Source organism: Ascaphus truei, chromosome 12, assembly GCF_040206685.1.
Source record: "Ascaphus truei isolate aAscTru1 chromosome 12, aAscTru1.hap1, whole genome shotgun sequence".
NCBI lineage: Eukaryota > Metazoa > Chordata > Amphibia > Anura > Ascaphidae > Ascaphus > Ascaphus truei.
In genome coordinates this window covers 34,887,713-34,910,440 of record NC_134494.1, presented here as the reverse complement: position 1 = coordinate 34,910,440, position 22,728 = coordinate 34,887,713, and the positions used below count along the sequence as shown (strand labels likewise).

General features: G+C 45.2%; 1 protein-coding gene and 1 long non-coding RNA gene across 5 annotated transcripts in view; one reads left to right on the top strand and one right to left on the bottom strand.

Annotated features, from left to right (window-relative positions):
- Positions 1-4,227, top strand: part of LOC142464119 (uncharacterized) — a 24,185-nt gene extending 19,958 nt beyond the window's left edge. The window contains exon 2 of the long non-coding RNA XR_012787602.1: positions 3,628-4,227. This is a non-coding gene — a long non-coding RNA (uncharacterized LOC142464119). The remainder of the gene's footprint in view (positions 1-3,627) is intronic.
- Positions 1-22,728, bottom strand: part of BBOX1 (gamma-butyrobetaine hydroxylase 1) — a 221,736-nt gene that overhangs the window by 30,118 nt on the left and 168,890 nt on the right. For all 4 annotated transcript variants that reach the window (XM_075567288.1, XM_075567289.1, XM_075567291.1 and 1 more), the window contains 2 exons: positions 22,358-22,556; positions 3,678-3,783 (listed from right to left, as the gene is read on the bottom strand). In XM_075567288.1, coding sequence (XP_075423403.1) covers positions 3,678-3,783; positions 22,358-22,556 — 305 coding nt within the window. The remainder of the gene's footprint in view (positions 1-3,677; positions 3,784-22,357; positions 22,557-22,728) is intronic.

Sequence of the window (22,728 nt, the reverse complement as noted above, 5' to 3'; positions counted from 1 at the left end):
GTGTATGTACTTTATTAACTTGCATTTTATGTGGAAAGGAATCTGATACACGAAGAGACGGTGAAAACGTCTCGTTACCTGACCATTTCATCCAAACGTTCTACATTCATTTTCCTGCTGACCTATCCATTGATGGAAAGCTGATGAGTGGTTATTTGATACTTTGTGCCACATCATATCATTAAAACTACTATGCTCCAGACATGAACCGTAGACAAAACAAATGCGAATAAATCAGACCTTCTAATCTCAAAATAATAATTTATGTAAGATGGTCAATAATCAGAAGAACAAGATGAGTTTACTAAACAAATCTTGCACTGTTAAAATCTCACATGTTAATGCATGACACATGCTGGTGTGATTGTACATGTAATGTGTATGCTATTCTTTTTTCCATTCTAATTACTGGTGTGCTCTTGTCTGGATTAAATAAACTTTACAACCTTATTAAATGTCCAACAGTTTAGAATAAAGATAAATAGCTAACATAATATGTAGATTTACAATCAAAATGTATATATAAAAGTGTGTTTGCATCGAAATGTAAAGGATTTGTGTAATCCTTCTACGGGGTGATGTCATTCTTGGCATGCAAAGCGATATGATCTCACTCACATCTGTTCCACATGTATACAATACCTATGTTCTCTCTTTGAGAAGTTACAATGACTCCAATTAATGTTCTGTAATAAATCATTAGTTTAACAGATGAAATGTCACTAACGCTTTTGTGAAAGCTCGCTTGATGATCTCCTCTCTCATGCATTTCCCACTAAAGTCTCCAGATAAATCCATTGAAATTATTTGTGACATCACAGTCGAAAGACAACTTAACATTCTTCACGATGGGGGTCAAAGCAACTAGTAATGTTAAATAGGAGATATCACCTGGTAACCACTATAGAGCTTTACTGAACGCTCCCCTGTGTCTGTGGTGGTGGTTGGATCATGCAGATGTTTCATAAAGATGCTCTAAAAGGCCCGGTTACATCAAGCCCCAGTAACCTAAAAATGCGGTATTGGCGTAAAAAAAAAAAGTGCCTTCTTGACATCGTGCAATACATCAACGCTGACCTGCCAAAAATAACGCATTTTAATCGGATCCGTTAAAACATCGGATCCGAGACAAAACAGCCACAATACCGCATTTTTAGGTAACAACTGCCATACAGAAACTTTCGATATTTTTCGGCACCGGATGAACGGCAGAAATACCGCAAATATTTTATCACCTTGTGCATGGCTGGCGTTAGCCCTGCCTTCCCAATGTATATAATGGGCAATATACTGGCCATTATATACAAAGGCAAGATAAGATAAAACAACCTGAAATATATGATGAAACAGTCATTAAAATGAATTACAATATATATTAACCCCTTAGGAGCCCACAGGTGAACTAGTCAGGGGTTTCCATGACTAGCTGATCACAAAGGGGTTAATATAAGTATACAACTACACTACTTAGCCCCGTTGCAATCCGTTAGTGGCTAGTAAAGCATGTTTTCTAACCGCTAGGTAATTAAGGGGTTAACCCAGCCTAACCACCCTCCCTGGGGCAAATACCCCCACAACAGCAGCATGTACCCACTCAGGTAATGAAGGGTGTTAATGTATTTTAATATTGTTAATTTATTTTTTCTTATACTAGCTGACCATTTATTGCCCATGTGGATATTTACGCTCCTCATTGAGAGGGCCTAGATTAACCCCTTAGTGGTTAGTAAAGTATTGTATGGCATGTATTAACCCCTTGGTGACTGTGGTATACCTTGGAAACCACAGGCACATGGGTTAATGTTATTTCTATCATAAAACATACAGGACACCTACAAGCTCATATTGAACCCACAAAATAACCACAACATATATATATATAAGCATATAAGTGTCACAGAGGAGTGCTATTGAGCATGGCAATATATATTTTTTAAAACCAGAGACAGAACATGAAAAACAGACAGAGCTCAGTGCACATCCAGTGAAACTTATACACGGTACAGTGCCTAAATATATATGTATAGATATCTATTAAATAAAATGGTCTTTTAGTTTAACATTTTGGAGGGTGGCAACCTCCTATCTAATTGAAGCTCACCCCCTCCCACATTTAAATGGTTAAAAGCTCACTCCATAGCATCTCCCACTCTCAGGGGAACTTGCTTGCTTGCAGTATGATTGTGACAAATCTAATACAGAGTGCTTTTCCTGGTAATGTACAGGTTAATAAAAGCTTCAATCAGACTTAGAACTATGCAACTCATTTTGACAGATTTATTATAAATCATTCTTCCTGGTAATGCACAGGTTATTAAGAATTTATATTAGTGTTAGGGACCCTTGAGATGTGGTCTGCCATGTAGTGGCTCAGGGGCTTACAACACTTTGGCCAAAATGTTAAACTAAAAGACCATTTTAGTGGTCAGGGGGAGTGAAGGCAGGATAGTATGGAGCAGCTGCTGGGCAGCAGAGACAATCTCTGGTACAGTTGCGGCGGCTGTCCCCACGGAAACATTAACACGTGTGTGAGTAGCGTCCATTCAGCATAGTGACGTCATGCCGTTCCGGTCACCTGATGCACGTTTCGCGCGTGTTCGCGCTTTCTCAAAGGTACCGTGCCTCAGGTCATTAATATCGCACATTTTGTGATTGCCCTCCACAGATATCTACATATATACATAATGAAGTCTGTCCCCACTGTTTAGTATGTTTATTTATAACGTCACGCATGTGTTAGTATGGTCACCTCATATACCGTTCAGTTTTTTTATTATTTTTGTGATTTTCATATCTTTTCGTTTTGATTTACATCCTTGCTTGGGCCATTGATACTATGTAGGTCTATGTATTTTTTTACTTTATTGCTTTAAGTTTTTCACCCCTTCAGATCCAGTATCAGCAGCCTTCAACACCTGTAGACTGTTGATTATTCAGTATTAAGGGCATCTGTCTCTGGGACGAGTACCCTATTCTGAAGGCTTTTGTATGTGAATTCTTTTGCAATTTGGCCCACAGTTTGTTGATGAATTATACTTTGTATCATCTTCCATGTTTAATTGTTTAGGAAGATACTTTGGTGTGTCATTAAGGGCTGGCCCTGGACTTCTTGTACCATGCCCTTCTTTACAAGTACTATTTTATGACTACATGTGTGATTAAAGGTTTTTAATACATCTACCATATCATTCTCACCTATCGACCCGAGTGCATTCAAGGGGGAACCTTCTGTTTCGTCTGTTTGTAACTACTATTGTCCCCCTTTGCACCGGTGTACGACCTTATTGACTTGTCCATTATTAATTTATTATACTTTAGCTGATGCGGGAGCTTTCCCTTTTCTCTTTCCCTTCCTGATTTCTCATGCTTGGTTTATCCCAGCACCGCTATAGTGTATTTTAATTGACACACACAAAGGGAGAAAAACGATGGCATGATAAACATAAATGAATACTTTACTTTTGCCTGTGTGTGTCAACTCAGCCCCAACTCCACCTCTTGCTCTGCTAAACCACTTCTTGGAACGCCTGCTAACACAAGCGCGCAAAAGTGGAGCAATGTTATAGTAGCACCGTTTCTCTGCTAATCTCTCCTTGTTCATTAATCATCCCCCCTATTTTTGATCAGGTATATTCGAGATTAAAGAAGAACACAATGATATGAAGGAAGGTCCTTACCCCTGGAGGATACTGAAGTGCTGGATAATCCGTGTGAAAACTTAATTTCCCCGAAGTGTAAGCAACATTATTTGCATCGACTTTGTCTTGAACTTGCCATGTATTCCTTTAAAACAGACGAGAGACAAGACAAGGGACATCAAGGTAAAGCATACAATGCTGCCAAACTACAGTAGTACAATTTTCGATTTCTCACCTTTTTTTTAGCCATCCATGCATTCATTATGTAAATGTGATTTTGTATTCATACAAACCACGTGGAGTGCTCACTGCTTTAGAGATCTTAGGAGTTAGGACCTGCATACTGGTCATGCCGTGGCGTGGCTTCAGGCTTCTAACGCTTTGGCCAAAGGGTTTAACTAAATGACCCCTACTCATGCGATTACTAACATTGAAGTATTTAACTATGTATTTTGTCAAATTGGATGTAGCATTGGGTATTTTTGTCTTATGTTATATACATTTGGCCACGCTCAGTAGCCCATTTTTTGACACACACACACACACACACACACACACACACACACACACACACACACACACACACACACACACACACACACACACACACACACACACACACACACACACACACACACACACACACACACACACACATATATATCTAAATATATATATATATATATATATATATATATATATATATAGATATATATATATATATATGCTGTGGTGGGTTCTGGGGTTAGAGCTTGGTGGGATTGTGTGTTCATTAGCTTCCGACATATACTTTACCATAAAAGACAGAATACATTGAGCTATAATACACGATAGGACGATCATATCAAGATGTAAACAGTATGGCATCATAGAAAATTGAATGCACAGCAATTGTTTTGCTTTTGGGATGTCAATTCTCCCAATATTTGGGCTTCCCCCAAAATCCAATTTAAAAGAATAAAATGGTATTAACTTTGTGGAATATAATCATTGTTTTATTTGCAACTTTCCTTGCCTGGCTCTCAAGGAGTCTACATCGAGATGGATATATACACATGACTGTGCCCAGTCTCAACTTTTCGGTCTACAACTTGGATCTTAATCAAGAGGTGGATAAAGGTCCAAGTAGTGGATCAAAATGTCGATCATCCTTTAATAATTAAATTCACTTGTTATTGACCTCTGGAGGGTCCATTTGTTTCCTGTGTACGGGTGAACACTTCAATACATTAACTGATGCCAAACAATCTTGTTACTCTGTGCTTCTTCCCCTGGTTGCTCTCACCCCTATGCTGGGGAGGTACTTAGCCTTGTTTTCCTTAGTATTTGTTAGATAGGGAATTGTTGACGCTATGTAGGACATTGCCAATCTCAGGTGGAACCTTGTTGGGGACAAACACTATTCTCTGGTATCAGTATCCCGTGTCGGTGCACAGCATTCTTAGTCTATGCTTGTCGGATCGGAAGTTCACTTAGGACCTTCCAGTGGGGCTGATTCGACTATGCTCCAGATTATTATCTGGCAATTATTATAGGCTCTAACTGAATGGGGCACATTCCCTAACTGAAAATAATAAAGTGACCAGACATCCGTAGTACATATAACATACAATGAAACATATTTTCATGACTCACAGTGAGGCCCTCTCCAACTGCCATTCCGATGGAACCTGGTCCTATAATATTCAAGGAAGCACAATATACCCTCCCATCTCCCTATGATGAGATCACTGGTCACGAGACATACTGGGGAGTGGCTATCCTTCCTGCTTCACTATAGTACATCACATGGTGGGGCAGGAAGTAACCTGAGTGGTCCCACATAGTTAACCCATTAAGGCTGTTAACCACAAAGGGGGAGGGGGGGACTATGTATTTATGCAGAAACTGTATTCTATCTCCATGTCACTATCTCTGACTCCCTACCTACTTCTGTTTGTTAGTGTATGTCCTCCTTTATCTTTGCTATGCTCGGTACCTGCCAGTGTATATGCAAGTCACCCAAAATTAATTATTTTTTTGTTTTAGTTTACCTGAACAGGTAAAAGGTTTTTGTCGTTTCTGTTAGAATATTACAACCCCCCCCCCCACAGACCAACATGGCCATCAAAGTCACGAATAGGAAGCCTCAAAATCATTCTCGATGGCATCACCACTCTCTGTTGTCGCCAGAGGCAAGGCTGACAGCACGCACGTATTCTTGCCTGGTGAACAAAATGTCTCATCGCTCGGGAAACGAGGGGTCCTTGGATACTGGGGGATATGGAGCATTGCGGTTTTAAAGTTCCATCATCAATGGTCATTTTGCTTCTTAACTGGGATTTCCTTGTACAAAGCATTCACAAAATATAGTGAAGAAGTGATGCAAAACTTGTGCATTTTGAAACATTATCTTCACATTATCTTTTGGGGTTCTGAACAGGAAATGTGACTTTATGCAGGCAGACAAGCTCCCGAATAGCATGCCTGTTTCCTATGCAATGGGTACTAATAGAGACGATTCCATTGCAAATTGTGTTTAATTCTTATCAGTGATGCAAAAATGAAGACAGGGATTACTAATTAAGCAGGCTATAGTTCTATAGTACATATGCACTCTATCAGTTATTGTATCATCATATCTTTCTACAAATGGATCATATGCTTTTTCCTTTTAATGGTCTTAATTTCTTCATAAGACAAGGGCAACAATGCTAACTGAAAATGGTCTGTATAAATAAAAAAAGTGCACACATCAATCAAGGAAGGGTGGGGATTGATACACTGCCACCGCTACAGCCACACTCTTCCTCACTGTCAATAACACCACAATCTCCTCAACACCTCAAGCCCGATGCCTAGGGGTCATTTTTGACTTTGATCTCACCTTCATTCCTCACATTCAGTTCTGCCGTCTCCACCTCCGAACTATCGCCAAGATACACCCTTTCCTCACTCATGATTCAACTAAAATCTGAATCCACTCACTCATCCTGTCCCACCTCGATTACTGCAACCTTCTCTTAGTCGGCATTCTCCTTGTCCACCTATCTCAACTCCGATCCATCCAAAATGCTGCTGCTAGTCTCATCTACCTCACTCACTGCTCCACTTCTCATATCCCTATGCTGGCTTCCTATAGCCTCTAGAATTTAAAGGCTTAGTAATGACTTGCAAAGGTCTCAATGACACTGCTCCTACACACATTTCAGCCCTCATCCATAAATACATACCTACCTACAAGTACCTGATGTTCTGCCCATGACATCCACATTTCCTCCCACCTTATTACCGCCTATCACTCCTGCCTGCAAGACTTCTCCGGTGCTGCCCCCTCTCCCTGGAATTCCGTACTACGCACCATCAGACTCTCCCCCAGCTTTCAGATGTTTAAAATCTCCCTGAAAACTCACCTTTTCAAGAAAGCCTACTTGCTATACCTCTAACAACCAACTCTCCCCACCCTTCAACTCCTTTGGGACCAGCTGTGTGTGGCTTGAGGCATCTCCACCCTATGTCACATCAAGGTGCACTTGATAAAGTACTTGCGCACGAAACGCGTTGGTGCGTTTTTTTACCTGTTCGTATCCATATGAGCTAAATAAATTCTTTTATATGAGAGTTGCCCCTTTTGATCTTTATTTTTCTACCAGTCTTGGTTGTGCTCCTTTTCTGCACAGCTGCTTTCATATACTGTAGCATCCTAAAACAAAAAAGGTCAATAACGAAACAAAGTAATACCGATATGAACAGATGCACATGCTCCAGATGTCTCTTCTAACATCATTTTGATAACAATAATGAGCAGGCTGTAACTTATTAAATAGATATGTGTTATTAGTGTTGTCTGAATATACAGTAAATCCATATTTTTCTTTGAAGTTTAGATTATGTCACTGTTTGTTACAATGTGAAATTATACCCAAAAGTGCTTCATTCACTCGATCACAAACAATGAATCTCTGATGGGCCAATCCTCTGTATTTATATCGCTGGTCAGATTGCAAGTATAAAAACATCATTATTGCCATCGCGTCTGAATTCCACTGGGAATGTGGACATCTGGCTTAGCTAGTACCAGCCACTAAAATAGTTTATGAAATATTTTAGTATATTCTATAGCAGGAGTGGCCAACTCCAGTCCTCAAGGGCCACCAACCGGTTTAGGTTTTAAGGATATCCCTGCTTCAGCATAGGTGGCTCACTCGTTGACTGAGCCACCTGTGCTGAAGCAAGGATATCCTTAAAATCTGACCTGTTGGTGGCCCTTGGAGACTGGCGTTGGCCACTCCTGTTCTATAGTATACTGCACTTTAAAAATGGTACTACTGTATTTTGCTTTCCCTCATTTTCCTTCAATGAATAATTCTCAATATTCCCCACACAGAAAGCGAATGTATTCCTATTAAGTGTAGTGATAACCATTGCCTGATGGTAGGGGAGTGCGATTTAGCAGTTAGGTCTTAGGCAGTTAGGTTTAATCTGGAGAGGAGCCAGTACACCATTTTCCTCCCTTCAATGTCCCATGTTTAAAACAAATCTGACCTATTCACCTATAGCTCAAAATTACAAGGCACACCCTGTGCTTCCTCACTTACCGACATTATTACGGTCTGACCTTCATACTTACACAACTCACCTTATCCTATTACAGTTCTAAAAACAGATAGCCTCTCCTAGACTTCCAAAGAAGTACCTTCCAAACGTCCATGCCAAAGGACCCCACTTTCCTGCACACCCTGAAAAACCACCTAATGAATGACGCATTTCAATCCCCCGGATTCATGACTTTCCTGCTCCCAACACTCACATTTGAACTTGCCAATCGTCTTGAGAAAGTACTAGAAGCCATTGATCATTTACTCTAGCTCTCTCTTTAAGTCTCCTAACATACTATTTAGAATGCAAGCTTTTTGGCAAAGGGATTCCATCCCCTGATCCTGGGGTCCATGCACCCCCAGAGGGTACTTGAAGCCTCATCAGTGGGTACATGAGATGTATTTCAAGGAGCAAAAGGTATATTGGAAGTATACAGAATATGACAAATGTACCATATTCCCCAAGAGATTTACAAAGCAAAGTATCTATGTGATTTGAGATGTGAATATGGTGCTAACTTGGAGGCATAGCCCATTCTAACCAAGCTCTAGTCACAATTACCTCTGTGAGTCGGGATTTTCGGTGCTTTCAACTATAAAGACCAAACGTGGAATAAGCTGAAAGTCGAACATGACGTGCGTGCGACTCTCTGAAAGACATGGCCAAGAACCCAGTGTTGATTGCACTAATAGACTAAGTTTTGGCATTATGAGTTGTGCAACTTTTCTGCGATGGAATGAAGTTTGTAGCATTTGACAAATAACCTTTGTTTGGATTGTCAATAAAGTTTTTTTAGTTGTTGTATCTTTTTCTTTGTGATGATACTATTGAGAGGGGGTATGTAACATCTCACACTAACACCAAGCGGTACGTAGACCAAAAAAGGTTCAGAACTGGTCTAATGCATACTTTTATATGGTGCACTTCTTGTAATAGTTCCTTGGATAAAATTGTGTGTTTAATAATGCACTGCATACTTAGTTGGGGCCGAATATAAATACACATATATAGCTACATAGATCTGATTGGCGACGATACCTCTGTGGCATCAGGCCCACTGACAGGGATGGAGAGCGAGGACATCTGTCCCAGACCCTGGCGGTCCTATATTGGAAGCCAGGCCCCATCAGAAGTTGGGCCCATCTTTAGTTTCAGCCTCACCTGGGTGGGCCCTTTTCCGCCTCCCAAACAGAACCTTTCCCACTACTCCATAGTTAGGGCCTAGGGAGGCGGGAGGAGGTGGAGAGTGGGAGAGAGAGGAGGGGTGGGTCGGAGAATGAGAGAAAGGAATGAGTGAGAGGGAAGGAGTGTGAGTGGGGAAAGAGTGAGTGAGAGAAAGGGGAAAGAGAGAGAGAGAGGAGGGGGCAGAGAGAGAAAAGGAAGAGAGAAAGTGAGGACAGAGAAAGAGGAGTAAGAGAGGGGAGAAAGAGAGAGGTTTAGAAGGATAGGGAGGGAGAGAGCGGAGTGAGAAGGGGAAAGTATTTGTGAGAGGGAGAAGGGGGAGTGAGAGAGGGAGAAAGGGGAGTGTGAGAGGGAGTGGGGGGACTGTGAGAAGGAAAGGGGGAGTGTGAGAGATATCAGAGTGAGACTGAGATGAGGAGACACGCAGGGCTGGGAACAGACACCTCCTCCCCGCTCAACAACCCAAGGGCCTCTGTGGAGATTCTTGCCCTGGGCCCCCAGGAAAGCTGTTGGCTGCCCTGCGAAGCTTCTGTTCCCCCCATCGTTGGTACAATAAACAGCAAAGTCACCTTTGACAATCAGATGGCACAGATGCATAGCTGCATTGTTTTGTACGAGTACTAGAAAGGGTGTTGGGACCTGCAAATTGCACCTTCACTGATGGAGTATAAAACAATAAAAAAAAGAGATGCAGCATTTTATGTGAAGCCAGCAAAATTGCTCCGGTGCTTCTTCCCACTCCTTGCATACTCAGGAATGTGCTGGGTCAGAGTGCTGTGCGCAGCAGAAGGAGTAAGAAGACAAACTTGTGCACAGCAGGAAAATGGCTACTGATGTGTAAAGATCGCGGAATTCAATCATCAATAACTCGAAATTATTTAAATGCCTGCCTGGGTCTGTACGCAGACTGGGAAAGTCATTTTGGCTGCGAGAAGTGTCGACATTACTGGTCTCACTTCGCCATATTGCATTTGTTTACACGACTTATGTCTGTATCTGACAGCTCCCTTTCTTTGCCAGAAATTTCCTAGTAATGAGAAACAAACAACCTCCGTCATCTCCCCTTTCCCAGTATGAACATTGGCAATAACCATGTTTCTTTGATTATGATCATATTGTGCTGATCAACTGTACTAGTGCTAGAGACGTTAACATAAGTCACATGTGGTCTAGATGTTGGTACCGCGAAGGAAACCTTTTTTTGCTTCTATGTTCTAATCTGGAAAGAATGTCACTTTCCTGCCAAGGATTTTTTTTTCTTCTTCTTGTGTTCGTTTTAAACATTTGCAGACAAAAGAGGGAGAGCACGTCCGTCGCACACATTGTTAACCTTTTAACGGAGGTGTGAAGGACAAGAATGGATGTAAATGTTACTATCTGAATCAGGAGAGCCCCTCTGGCTGGGATTCTCTGGCTGATCTGGTTACAGTGGTGGAGCGGAGTTAACATTTCGAAGAAGACTTGGCAAGAAAAGTCTATTATTAAATGACATATGGTAACAGTTCAAACCCTTCTTTATATGCTATTAAAGAATACGCAGTAAATGAAAATTATATAACTTATTTGGCTTCTTTAACTGATAAAAAAAAAAATGCCCTGTTAAACAGTATTTTGGTACAGGCCTGGACAACACATTCATAAACACTTTTCCACCTGTTTGTACGATACGTGACACACAATGACCTTGGAGCTTTCCTCCAATCACCCCCGTTATCTCCCCAAACGTAAACCCCAAAATACACCAGGTAGCCAAGATTCGAGGTCAAATTTGGCAGCAGCTTTATTGATAAACAACAATTTGTTTAAACAAAATGGAGACAGAAACTACACCCCTAACCTGCCAGTGTGTCCATCAGCAGATATCCATCCCCATGTCACCCCACCATGGCCAACCTCCATCACCAGCTGCTGCCCAGCACCCAAAGACCACCAAGGGTAAGCCACTAATATAGGGTGACTATATTTGTCACGGCAAAAAAGGGGACAAATGTCGTGCAGTCGCAAGCACGAATGTGCATACATGAATGCCGAGCGCCAACTGGGCATGCGCGAATGGCGAGCGCCAACTGTGCATGCGCAAATGGTGAGTGCTGACTGGGCATGCGCGATGTGCGCTTGCCGGCAGCGCGAACATGATGGGTGCTTGCTGAAGCGCTCAGCAAGTGCAGAACCTGCATGGGCGGCCAGCACAGAGAAAAACCAGGACAGTGGCCAGGAAAGCCGGGACCCGGCAGAAACGGCTAAAACCCGGGACATCTGGTCGCCCTACACTAGTACCTACCGCCCGGCAGATATGCCTTTCCTTCCCACTTTAGACTCAGCTCCAGGTCAAACATTAATCAGTCACTTTTGGCAGAGTATCACCACCACCACCATGGTGTCACGCTGTTCTGCCCACAGACCAGGTTAACCCCCTATACTGAGGTGGAGAGTGAGTAACCACGACCCGCAGTAGAGAGAGCGTGCCCGGATTGTGGATTGGATTGCAAGGACTAGGCCAGGGGTACCATGGTAGATAAGGTACTTGCCAGATCCGGGCGTAGAGAAGATGCCGTATTAGGTTCCATAGCCAAGGCTCGAGGGTAACAGAGTTCCGGGTAGTAGGGGTCCAAGTGCCATGTTCAAGGGGTATGAGAGGTAAATGTGGTCGAGTGGAAGCCGAGGTCGGAGAGCCAGAGTGGGTTGGTAGACGAGCCGGATCGGTAACGAAGCTGAAACAGAGAGAGAGAGCAAGGCACAGAAAAACCCGCATGGGTTTAATGTGTCTTGAGGTCCCGTTCTTTGAGAGAGTACAGCACCGGCTCCATACTCGGAAGCGTCCATCTCGAGGATGGAAGGAAGGGAAGTGTCTGGATGCCGCAGGATAGGTGCAGAAACGAAGGTACGTTTGAGGGTCTCGAAAGCAGAGATAGCCTCAGGCGGCCAAATGGAGGGATCAGTTCCCTTTTTGGTGAGATCAGTAATGGGGACCACTATGGAGGAAAAACCACGGATGAACTTTCTATAGTAATTGGAGAATCCGAGAAAGCGTTGAATGGCTTTAAGCGTACTGGGCTGAGGCCATTCCATTATGGCCTCCAGTTTCTCGGGATCCATGCTGAAATCCTTGTCAGAGATAATGTAACCTAAGAAGGCTGTGGACTTCTAGTGTAACAGACATTTCTCTAATTTAGCATAGAGGTGGTTAAGGCGAAGAAGGGCGAGGACGAGCCTAGTGTGTAGTACATGTTCTTGAAGGGTTTTTGAAAAGATAAGGATGTCGTCTAAATAGATGATCACGAAGACATTAAGTACGTCTCGGAAGACCTCGTTCATAAAGTCCTGGAACACGGCTGGGGCCTTGCAAAGGCCAAAGGGCATGACAAGGTACTCATAGTGCCCGCTGCAGGTGTTAAATGCGGTCTTCCACTCGTCCCCCTCTCTAATGCGGATGAGATTGTACGCCCCCCTAAGATCGAGCTTAGAAAAAATGGTGGATCCTTGCAGTCTGTCAAACAGCTCGGAGATGAGAGGAAGCGGGTAGCGATTTTTGACCGTTATGCGGTTGAGGCCCCTGTAATCAATACAAGGTCAGAGCGTACCGTCTTTCTTTTTGACGAAGAAGAACCCTGCGCTGGCAGGGGAGGTAGAATGCCGGATAAAACCTTTCTGGAGGTTCTCCTGGATATAGTCCGCCATGGCAGTGGTCTCAGGAACAGACAGAGGATATGTCTTGGATTTGGGCAAGATTGCCCCTGGGACCAGATCAATGGGGCAGTCGTATGGGCGATGTAGAGGTAAGAGGTCAGAGTAGGTCTTACTGAAGACGTCTTGGAAATCAGCATATACCTCAGGAAGAGAAGAAGGGTGAGTAGGAGGTAACTCCAACCCAGCAAGAAGGGTAGTGGAACTGACTTGTTCCGAGGGATTCTGGCACTGGATGGGTACTTGATCTCTCCAATCAATGCACGGGTTATTCCTCTGTAACCAGGGCAGGTCGAGGATAACTTGGACCACCGGGGAGTGAAAAACATCGAACGAGAGACGTTCGCAATGACCATCCTTCGTAGACAAGGTAAGTAGTGGAGTCTCCAGCAAGATGAAGGCCGGCTGTAAAGGGTGCCCGTTAATGGCCTCTAATTCTATGGGAGACCTCTTCTCAACCAGGGGAATGTTGTTCAGAATAGCGAAACTCTGGTCTATGAAATTTCCTCCCGATCCTGAGTCGAGGAAGGCAGAGGTGGAAACATGGAAATCCGTATCCTCCAGGGTAACCGGTAACATAATCCTCTTGGGCAATTCTTTCTTGGAAAGGGGGCGAGAAGAGACCATACCCAGGGAGAGCCCCACATTACTCAATGGGTATCCTCGTTTCACGGCTTCAAAGGTCATACGCGTATCAGATGTTCTGAGGACCCACAGTAAAAGCAAAGGCCCTCGTTCCTTCGACGAGACCTCTCCGCAGCCCGAAGTTGCTGACTGCCAATCTGCATTGGTTCGGAAGTATCTGGAGGTGGTAAGATAGCCAGGGGGTTTCTGAAAGGCATAGAAGGAAAAGGAAAGGAAACAGGAGTGACAAACCAGGGATGCTGGCGTTCTTGACGTCTCTGTTGCAGACGCTGGTCTACCCGTATATCAATCCCTCCAGAGTCTCCGGCAGAGGTTGCGTCGCGAGTTCATCCTTCACCGGCTCGGACAGTCCCTGCCAGAAAACAGCAACCAGAGCCTCTTCGTTCCACCGTACCTCTGCCGCGATGGTCCGAAATTCCAAGGCGTACTTCGCTACGGACCTACGACCCTGAGACAGGTACATCAAAGAAGAGGCAGCCGAATCCGAGCGGGACGGGGTGTCGAACACCTGTTGAAATTCCCTCTTGAACCGGGGGTAATCAGTGGTAAGTTCAGGCCGTACATCCCAGATAGGGGAGGTCCATGACAAGGCGCTTCCTGTCAAAAGAGAAAAAATGTAGCCCACCTTGGCGCGGTCCGTGGTGAAGTGACTAGGGGGCAATTAGAGTTGAATTTCACATTGAGTCAGGAAGCCTCGACACGCATGTGGGTCTCCGGAGTATTGTTTGGGTGCAGGAATCTTTGGTTCCGCGGCGGTAGCCCCTTCACGGATGGGTGGGGTTAAGCATGGGGTGCGTGGTACTCTGAGAGGATTCTCCTGGAGGGTAAGGTTAGAAAGTTGCTGCGTGAGAGTGGCTACTTGGTCTCCTAAAGTCTGACAGTGTTGTGTCAGAGCCGTCAGTATTTGATTCATATCAAGGGGGGGGGTCTGCGTCGGTTTGGCTCTGCATAATGTCACGCTGTTCTGCCCGCAGACCAGGTTAACCCCCTATACTGAGGTGGAGAGTGAGTAACCACGCACCCGCAGTAGAGAGAGCGTGCCCGGAGTGTGGTTTGGATTGCGAGGACTAGGCCGGGGGTACCAGGGTAGATAAGGCACTTGCCAGATCCAGGCGTAGAGAAGATGCCGTAGTAGGTTCCAAAGCCAAGGGTCGAGGGTAACAGAGTTCCGGGTAGTAGGGGTCCAAGTGCCGTGTTCAAGGGGTACGAGAGGTAAACATGGTCGAGTGGAAGCCGAGGTCGGAGAGCCAGAGTGGGTTGGTAGACGAGCCGGATCGGTAACGAAGCTGAAACAGAGAGAGAGAGAGAGAGAGCAAGGCACAGTATCCAACAGCACTACGCAGACGAACTATGCAGAGCGAGGTTGGAGAGGAATCACAGGGGTAATAAAGTGTGGAGGACCAATGGGAGGAGGGGGCAGAGCAGAGGCAAGCCCAGGAACCCTTTGTGATAGGGCAGGGGTTAATGTCCTGGTAAGTTGCAGGTGCACAGTATGAGGGCGTGAAACTGAGAGCTGAGAAGGCCTGAGGGCGGAGCTACACTGCTTGTGCAGTGAATAAATGAAGTCGTGTGGCGCGCCCCCTGTAAAGGAAGCGGGCGCGCGTCCGGCAGTGACGTTGGCGGCGTGTGGGAGAGCCGCGGAGGAACGGACCGCGATGCAGAGCGGGGGGTGGAGGAGACCGCAGCCAGCAAGAGAGGTAGGGAAGGGCAGCGCCGAGGGCGGCGTGTGCCCAGATTCCCGACACATGGCCAGCCTCCTCCCAAGCACGAGGTGACGCCCAGCACACTGGCCTCGGCAACACCCAAAGACCACCAAGGGTGAGCCACCAGTGCCTACCGCCCAGCAGATATGACTTCCCTTCCTACTTAAAACCTTGTCCTAAACCAAACATTAATCAGAGTCCCTGCTGGCAGAATATCACCACCCGAATATTCCCCAAAGCTGCTCCGATATATAAAAATGAACCTTGATACAAAATGGTTATGTTAATATTTGTATTATTTATTTTTAACCATCTCTTTATTTAAAAATGTTATATATGCATTTTCTAAACAAACTCAAACATGAAGCAATACCAATCCAACAACACCAGCAATGAGAAAATTAGAGGAGGGTGGACAGGCTGCTTTCTCCTGAGTGTTGGAGAAGTGGAGGCCGTTGCCCTTGAAGCCTGCCTTTTAACACATTTGGAGGACCCCGCACCCAGCCCAACCACTCCCACTTAAGATCTTGCTACCCCAACCCCCACCAGAAATAGCAAAGAGAAGAAGAAGAAAAAGTTCATTTTGATGTTTAAGGTGGGGAATGCCATTCCCCCCCCCCTCCTCCCCCGGCCAATTAGGGATATATAAAGCTAATCACAGATCTCGGTGGTAAGCCTAAGCTTGTATCTGTAAAACCAACGTCAGTGTTTCACGATATCTCTGCAAATTGTAAGGCTGTGTTTATCTAATCTGTAATAACTGCACTGATTGAATACCTCTCAAAATAGGCAACTTTTTCTGCACCGTACGGTAGTTCATAGTTGTTTTTACCTCTAACGTTAAAAAACAAAGAACATACGACCGTGGCAGACATTTTTGTGGGCACAGATATGTTATTGAAGGAAGTTATTTAATCTATTTATATTTTTTCATTTAATGAATCTCTAGTTTCCCTGTTAATCTCTCTTCTCCTTCATATTGTATACTCTATCCAGGTACTCATCATAACTCTCCCATTGCTCATTCTCCGTCTCTGTTATTAATATGTCTTCATCTCCTGTTGATCTGTCTGTTGGTTTTACCTCGGGGCTCTGTTCTGGGATCTCCACTTTTCTCTGTCTACACACTATCACTCGGTAACCTCATCAACTCTATTGGCTTTAGGTATCATCTCTATACAGATGATACACAGATATATATCCACCCCTCCCACCTGCAATCCAGTTCCAAGTTTCTGATTGCCTCCTGGCTATGTCCTCGTGGATGGAGCTCCGCCACCTTAAACTTAATATGTTTAACATTTAGCTCATATTTCCGCCTAAACCCAGGTCTGGTTTAACCACTGGGAAAACTAGGCAGTCACATAAAGCTGAAACATTTTGGGGGAGAAAAAAATCCTAGGGATTCCATGTAGCAGTAGGGCCGATGACAAGGGGGGGGGAGAGTGCAGCTGCATCCTGTCCCAGGATTGGTGAGTCAGGGCAACCCTAACATGTTTACAAAAAATCAGGGGAGCGGGGGACGTATCACCAATGGAGAAAGAGATAAAAAACAACATAGAGCAGTATTGCAGAACACAGTAAGCCTTCAGTCAATCTATTGTATTGCATGTCTTTATTTATATAGCGCCAAAAGTGTACTCAGCGCTTCACAAAGAATACAATCCGTAACCTCCAATGGTTATACTCACGAATGGCAGGAAAATTAAGGGCATATGGTGTTTGCTGCTGATCGCGGATGTTACAGCTGCTCTGTTATTGGTCTTGGCTAAAATATTTCAGATGTATATTGAGGCATTTCAATCTTCACACATTACCTGCTCTTACAGCTCTATCTCTGCACAATCCCACTTACTGCTTCCCCAACACCAACTCCTTCAAATAACAAGCAGCTATCTTAAACACACCAACCTTCTCGTCCCCCTGTACATTATGTTTCCACTTACCCTGCCTTATAGATTGTAAGCTCCTTGAGGCAGCGTCCTCCTTACCTACTGTAACAATGTATGTCAGTGTTTGATATTTTATCATTTTCGACCTCCAATGGTAATGTATAGTACGGTGTTACGGAATATGTTTGCGCATTACAAATACATGATAATAATATTCACCAAGTACCTTCTCTCCCCACCTTTAGGTCAAACCTTAAAACTTCCCTCTTAATTTAAGCATTTCAATAGCCCAGGCTGATGGCTACTGTCCCACACCCACAGTCGCTCCTACCAACCATTGTGGCCAAGCACTGCCATCCACTGCACTTATTCCCTCACCTGCTGCCTCCACGTGTCCCAACATACTGTAGCACTTGGATTGCACGCTCTCCGCGGCAGGTATTTCCTTTCCTACTGTATGATTTTGTTTGTTGCACTTATTGTATTATAATTCCCTATTTTGTATTGTCTCTTGTATAATTTATTGTAAATACAGATATACATACATGGATTTAATAAAACATAGTTCATTTTGTTTTCTTCCAACAAAGTGGCTATCAGTCTCTATGGCAGAATAGGGTATAGATTATCACTTTACTTTCAGTTATATGGCAAAACGTTACAATGATTAACCTTTCAAAAAGCCACAAGGCGTAATACTCCCGGGTTTTTTTGTTGCCGAGAGCATGTTATATTATTACATTTTCTAAGTGCAAGCTCGCATCCGTATCCCAACATTCTCAGGGTTACAACCTGCAAATCTGGTTTGTGTTTATATAACAGAGTCCTTGTTATGTTCAGATCACGTTTGCATCCCTGTGACTGCTTTTTATCTGGTTAGCTTAGCTAGCACCATTTGGAGACAGAGCACGCTATGGGACATTACATTTCTTAATGCACCTTATAATAAGAAGCTAATCTGTATGCTTCCTGCCTAAGCTCCAGTCCTGAGTGAACGGGACACATGCATGTTCTATCCACTTCTTAGCTTCACACATGTTTCTGGTCTTTGAGAACGGACTGGCGGAGCCCAGATGAGCTCTGTCAACATCTCAAAATAAAGCTCTACCTGGTGAGGAGAAGATGAAGAACACTGAGGAATTCGGAAAGTGAGTCATTTTACTGAGCTCTAAACCAGTGGTGGGCAAACTTTTTACGTCGAGCCACCCTTTTCATCTGTGATATTAGTCGGACCGTGGGGAGTAGAGCAGGGCGGTGGCAGAAGAGGGCGGCGAGAGACGAGGACAGAGGACCGCCAGAGCGAAGCAGGGTGTTAGAGGAGGAGGACAGCTGGGTCTTACCACCGGGGCGGTCCTCCCCGGCCGTCCTGCTTTGCTCCCACCCTGTTTTACTCCCGCCCTGCTCCGCTCTGGCGGTCCTCTAACCTGGCGGTCCTCCGTTCTCTTCTCCCGCTGCCGTCCTCCTCTGCTTCCGCCCTGCTCCACTCTGGCGGTCCTCCATCCTGGCGGTTCTCCCTCCGCCAGTCCCGTCCTCTGCTTCCGTCCCGCTCCGATCCGGCTGTCCTCTCCTAGCGCACACTTTTTGCACACCCCTGCTCTAAACTGTATATAGCAATGCCCCCTACATGGCCAGATAAGTGGGCAAGAAATAAGCTCTACTGAAGCCATGAGCTGAATTATAAATACCCCGAGAGGCGCAATCTGCCCTCATGTTTCCTAGATAATTATATATATAATATATATTTGGAACTCTAATATTTACTGACACCTATGGCAACTTTAAAAAAAATAAGAGGGTACAGGCACTGCGAATCAGGATGGTCACGGTCTGAATTTATCCCCACACACTTAGCAGCCTAACCTAAAGTGGCCAATTATATGTAAACTGAGAGTATTTCACTGCATGCTTATTTATACTTTACAGTAACCAGGGCCATCAATAGAAATATTGGGGCCCAGGACAAATTAAAGGGGCAGGCAACCCTCCCCCCCCCCCCCCAGCACACTGGGGGTCCCTGAGGGGGGAAGAATGAGATAAGGTCCTGGAAGGGGTAGTTATGGACCTGGAGGGGAAAGGGGGGGAAAGTGAGAGAAAAGAGAGAGGGAGAAGAGAGACAAGAGGGAAAGAGAGGGGGGAAAGAGAGAGAGGGAAAGAGACAGGGAAAGAGAGAGAGAGGGGGAAAGAGAGAAAGCAGGAGAGAGGGAGAAAGTGAGAGCGAAAAAGAGGGGGAGATGGTGAAAAAAGAGAGGGGGATAAAAGGGGGAGAGAGGAGGGAAGAGGGATGAGATGGGAAGAGAGAGGGGGTCATGAGAGAGAGGGAGGTAAGAAAGAGAAATGGAAGGGAGAGAGGGAGGGATGAGAGAGAGAGTGGAATGAGAGAGAGAGGGAGAAGAGAGGAAGAGGGGGAAAAGAGAGACAGTGGGAGGGTGGAAACAGAAGGGGGAGAAATAGAGCGGGGGGACAAAGAGGGGAGGAGAGACAGAGAGGGGGCAGAGAGGCGAAATAGAGAGCGTGGGAGAGGTGGGGGAAAAGAGATAGGGAGGGGGAGAGAGGGAAGAAGGGGGAAATAGAGAGAGAGATAGATAGGGAGAGAGGGGAGAGAAAGGGCGGTGACAGAGAGGTGGGAGAGAGAGAAGGGGGAGAGACAGGAGGAGAGAGAAACATGCACAGCGTTATGGATAGGAGCCTACCTTATGCCCTGGAGGTGCCTGTCAGAGGAGCCTCCCTTCCACCAGCCTATACAATGCTGCCTCCGACAGGCACCTCTCCAAGGACACCTTCCAGGAGCCTCCCTCTGTGGATCAGGACACATGGTAGGTTTGCAGGCAATTGGCTTGGGCCCCTTTACCCACTGGGCCTGGGACAGGAGTCCTGGCTGTCCCCCCCTGTCAGCGGCCCTGACTGAAACTAAGCATATTTTGGTTGTTTGTAAAAACAGAGTGCTGAACCTGAGGGAAGTATGGCATGACCACAAGATTTGGCAGGTGGGTACGGCATATAGGTAAGCGCTGATGGGCGGGAGATAATTCTGCATCCCGCACTGAATTTTGCACACCTCTCTTCTTTGTTGCTCTGGGACAGGCGTTTGCTGCAGGCCCATGGCGGAGTTCCAGCACATTGTCCGGCAGCTGCATCGCCGAGGTGTGGTCCCAGGAGGAAGAATAACTGCAGCAGAAGCTCCAGGAGCTGTTGACCTGCATGATGGTGGCCGCAGGAGGAGGTTCGGTCGGGGGCCTCGAAAAGCATGGCACAGGCAGGCATGTTAGGCCTTCGCAAGGTACCGTCCTGACCGGAAGGCGAGCAGGGCGTCAGGAAGTGGCGCGTGCACTCCATTTGCAGCTGGAGGAGGATCACGTGATGGGGGCTCAGAGTGGAATGCGAAGATGCGCTAGGCCCTCAGAGAGGCACAGCATGGAGCAGACAGGTCGCAAGACGCAGAACTCGACAGTGACTGGCCCATCCAGGGGTAAGAGAAGGCCCACTCCGCTGGCAAATGCACCATCAAGGGCAAAAGCAGGGACGCAAGCGAGCGTAGGGAAGAGGGTGCTCGGGGTGGTTTTTACCTTAATAAGGGATGGCATTAGTTCCATTTGCGCAGTTGCTTATTAAAAAATTTGGCTCATGTAATGTTCCACTAAGATCAGATTTGGTTTCTGGCGGTCCAGGGCTAGTTATATAACCCTGATGGTGGTGGCTGGTTGTGGGGTAAGTGCAGGGTAACTTTGCCAGACGGGGCTCAGTTACGTAATGCCTGGTGGTGACATGGTTTGACGAGTGGACAGGGCTCATTGTGCTTCGAGTACCTGGGGCCCATCTCGCAGCTGACGTGGAAGCAGCCGAACAGCTGGGACTTTGTGCATGCACGGCTCGGGAAGGCTAAAACTGACCGAGGGAGGCACAACAGGATCTTTCCATTCAAACCTCTAATTTTAGGGACTACAAATGGTAACGTTTGGGTCACGTGGGAATGGGCCACAGAGGTGGCTGCCTGATTCCTTGTAATATGTCAATTCAAAGGGCTTTAGCATTAAAAGGCAACCATTGCTTATAGAAAGCTTCCCATTTAACAGGAGTCATACACCACAATGAATATATCTTCACGTCTAACCTACTGTAAGACTTGCAACATGCAATATTACCAACATCTGGAATGTGTAAGATGATGTGTACATAAGTGGAATTCCACCAGGAAATGAGAATAGATGAGAATCCCAAATACCGAGTGTTTTCATTGGCAAACTGAATGGAACATTGACATGTCTCCCAAACAATAGCAGCAGCTATTACGTGCAGTCATTCAAGAATAGATAGAATATGGATCCACAAACAAACCTTTTGTTTGCGTTTGGGCACACTGTGCCTGTAGCATTATTGCTGCTAATAAATCAACAGATCTGTGATCCAGCTAAGAAGAAACATTTTCCTCCAGCTGAAAGCATTACAGTCTTTTCGTGGTTAAGGGAAACCTCCTGATAAGAGCACACATTTAAACTACAGTAGGTATAACAGATCAAGCAATTTGTCCCTATTTAGTAGTCTGAGATGTACCAGTATGTGCTGGATTCATTTTCATAAGGTCATTTATTTAAACCCTTCAGCATTAAAGAGTTAATATGGTATTAGGGGGGCAGTGGTGAATCCAATTGTACCACCAACCGTTACATTATTAAGAGTGCGGTGGAGAAATGGTTCTCTATCCATCCAGGTCAATGATTCTGCCTGCCTTAGCTCACTGACTCATCTTTTGTGGTACATATGCATCTTTATTTGGATTAAGTAGGAGTATTCTTGTGGTTAAAGTGGTCACCTTTAAAGAGGCAGGGTTCCAGTTAAACACCAGAAGGTACATATGACTTTAGGGCGTCACTCTCCCTAAGCGACTGTTGGACCGTTTTCGGATGCCAATCCCCAACAGCCGCTTCAGCAGATATATAATAGGGCCCCTAGTGTGAGTCAATATCTCTCAGGTACTAAAAATTATAATATACACTGAAATATTCACATTTTTAAGAGAATAAAAGTTGTGCCTACTTACCCATAAAATGTAAGCCGCATGAACCCAATCCTCTTGCCAAGCGTAACCAACTCCCCTTGTTTTGCTGGAGCTCCGTCTAATAGCACAACTCCCACTTTTCTAAGAGCGCACAGCCATTGGTAAGCGCTTTCATCGCTGGTGAGAACATCTTCATAAGACATGGTAGGAATCTGCAGGTCCGAGCCCCAGTACTGATGGTCTGTAAAGAACGTGAACATGGTTATATTACAAAATCAGCACCTGCATCTGTTGTAGATGAGTGGCACAGGATACTGTACAAGAGGGGTTCTCAACGCCAGTCCTCAAGCCCGCCCAACAGATCAGGTTTTCAGGATATCCCTGCTTCAGCACAGGTGGCTCAATCAGAGGCT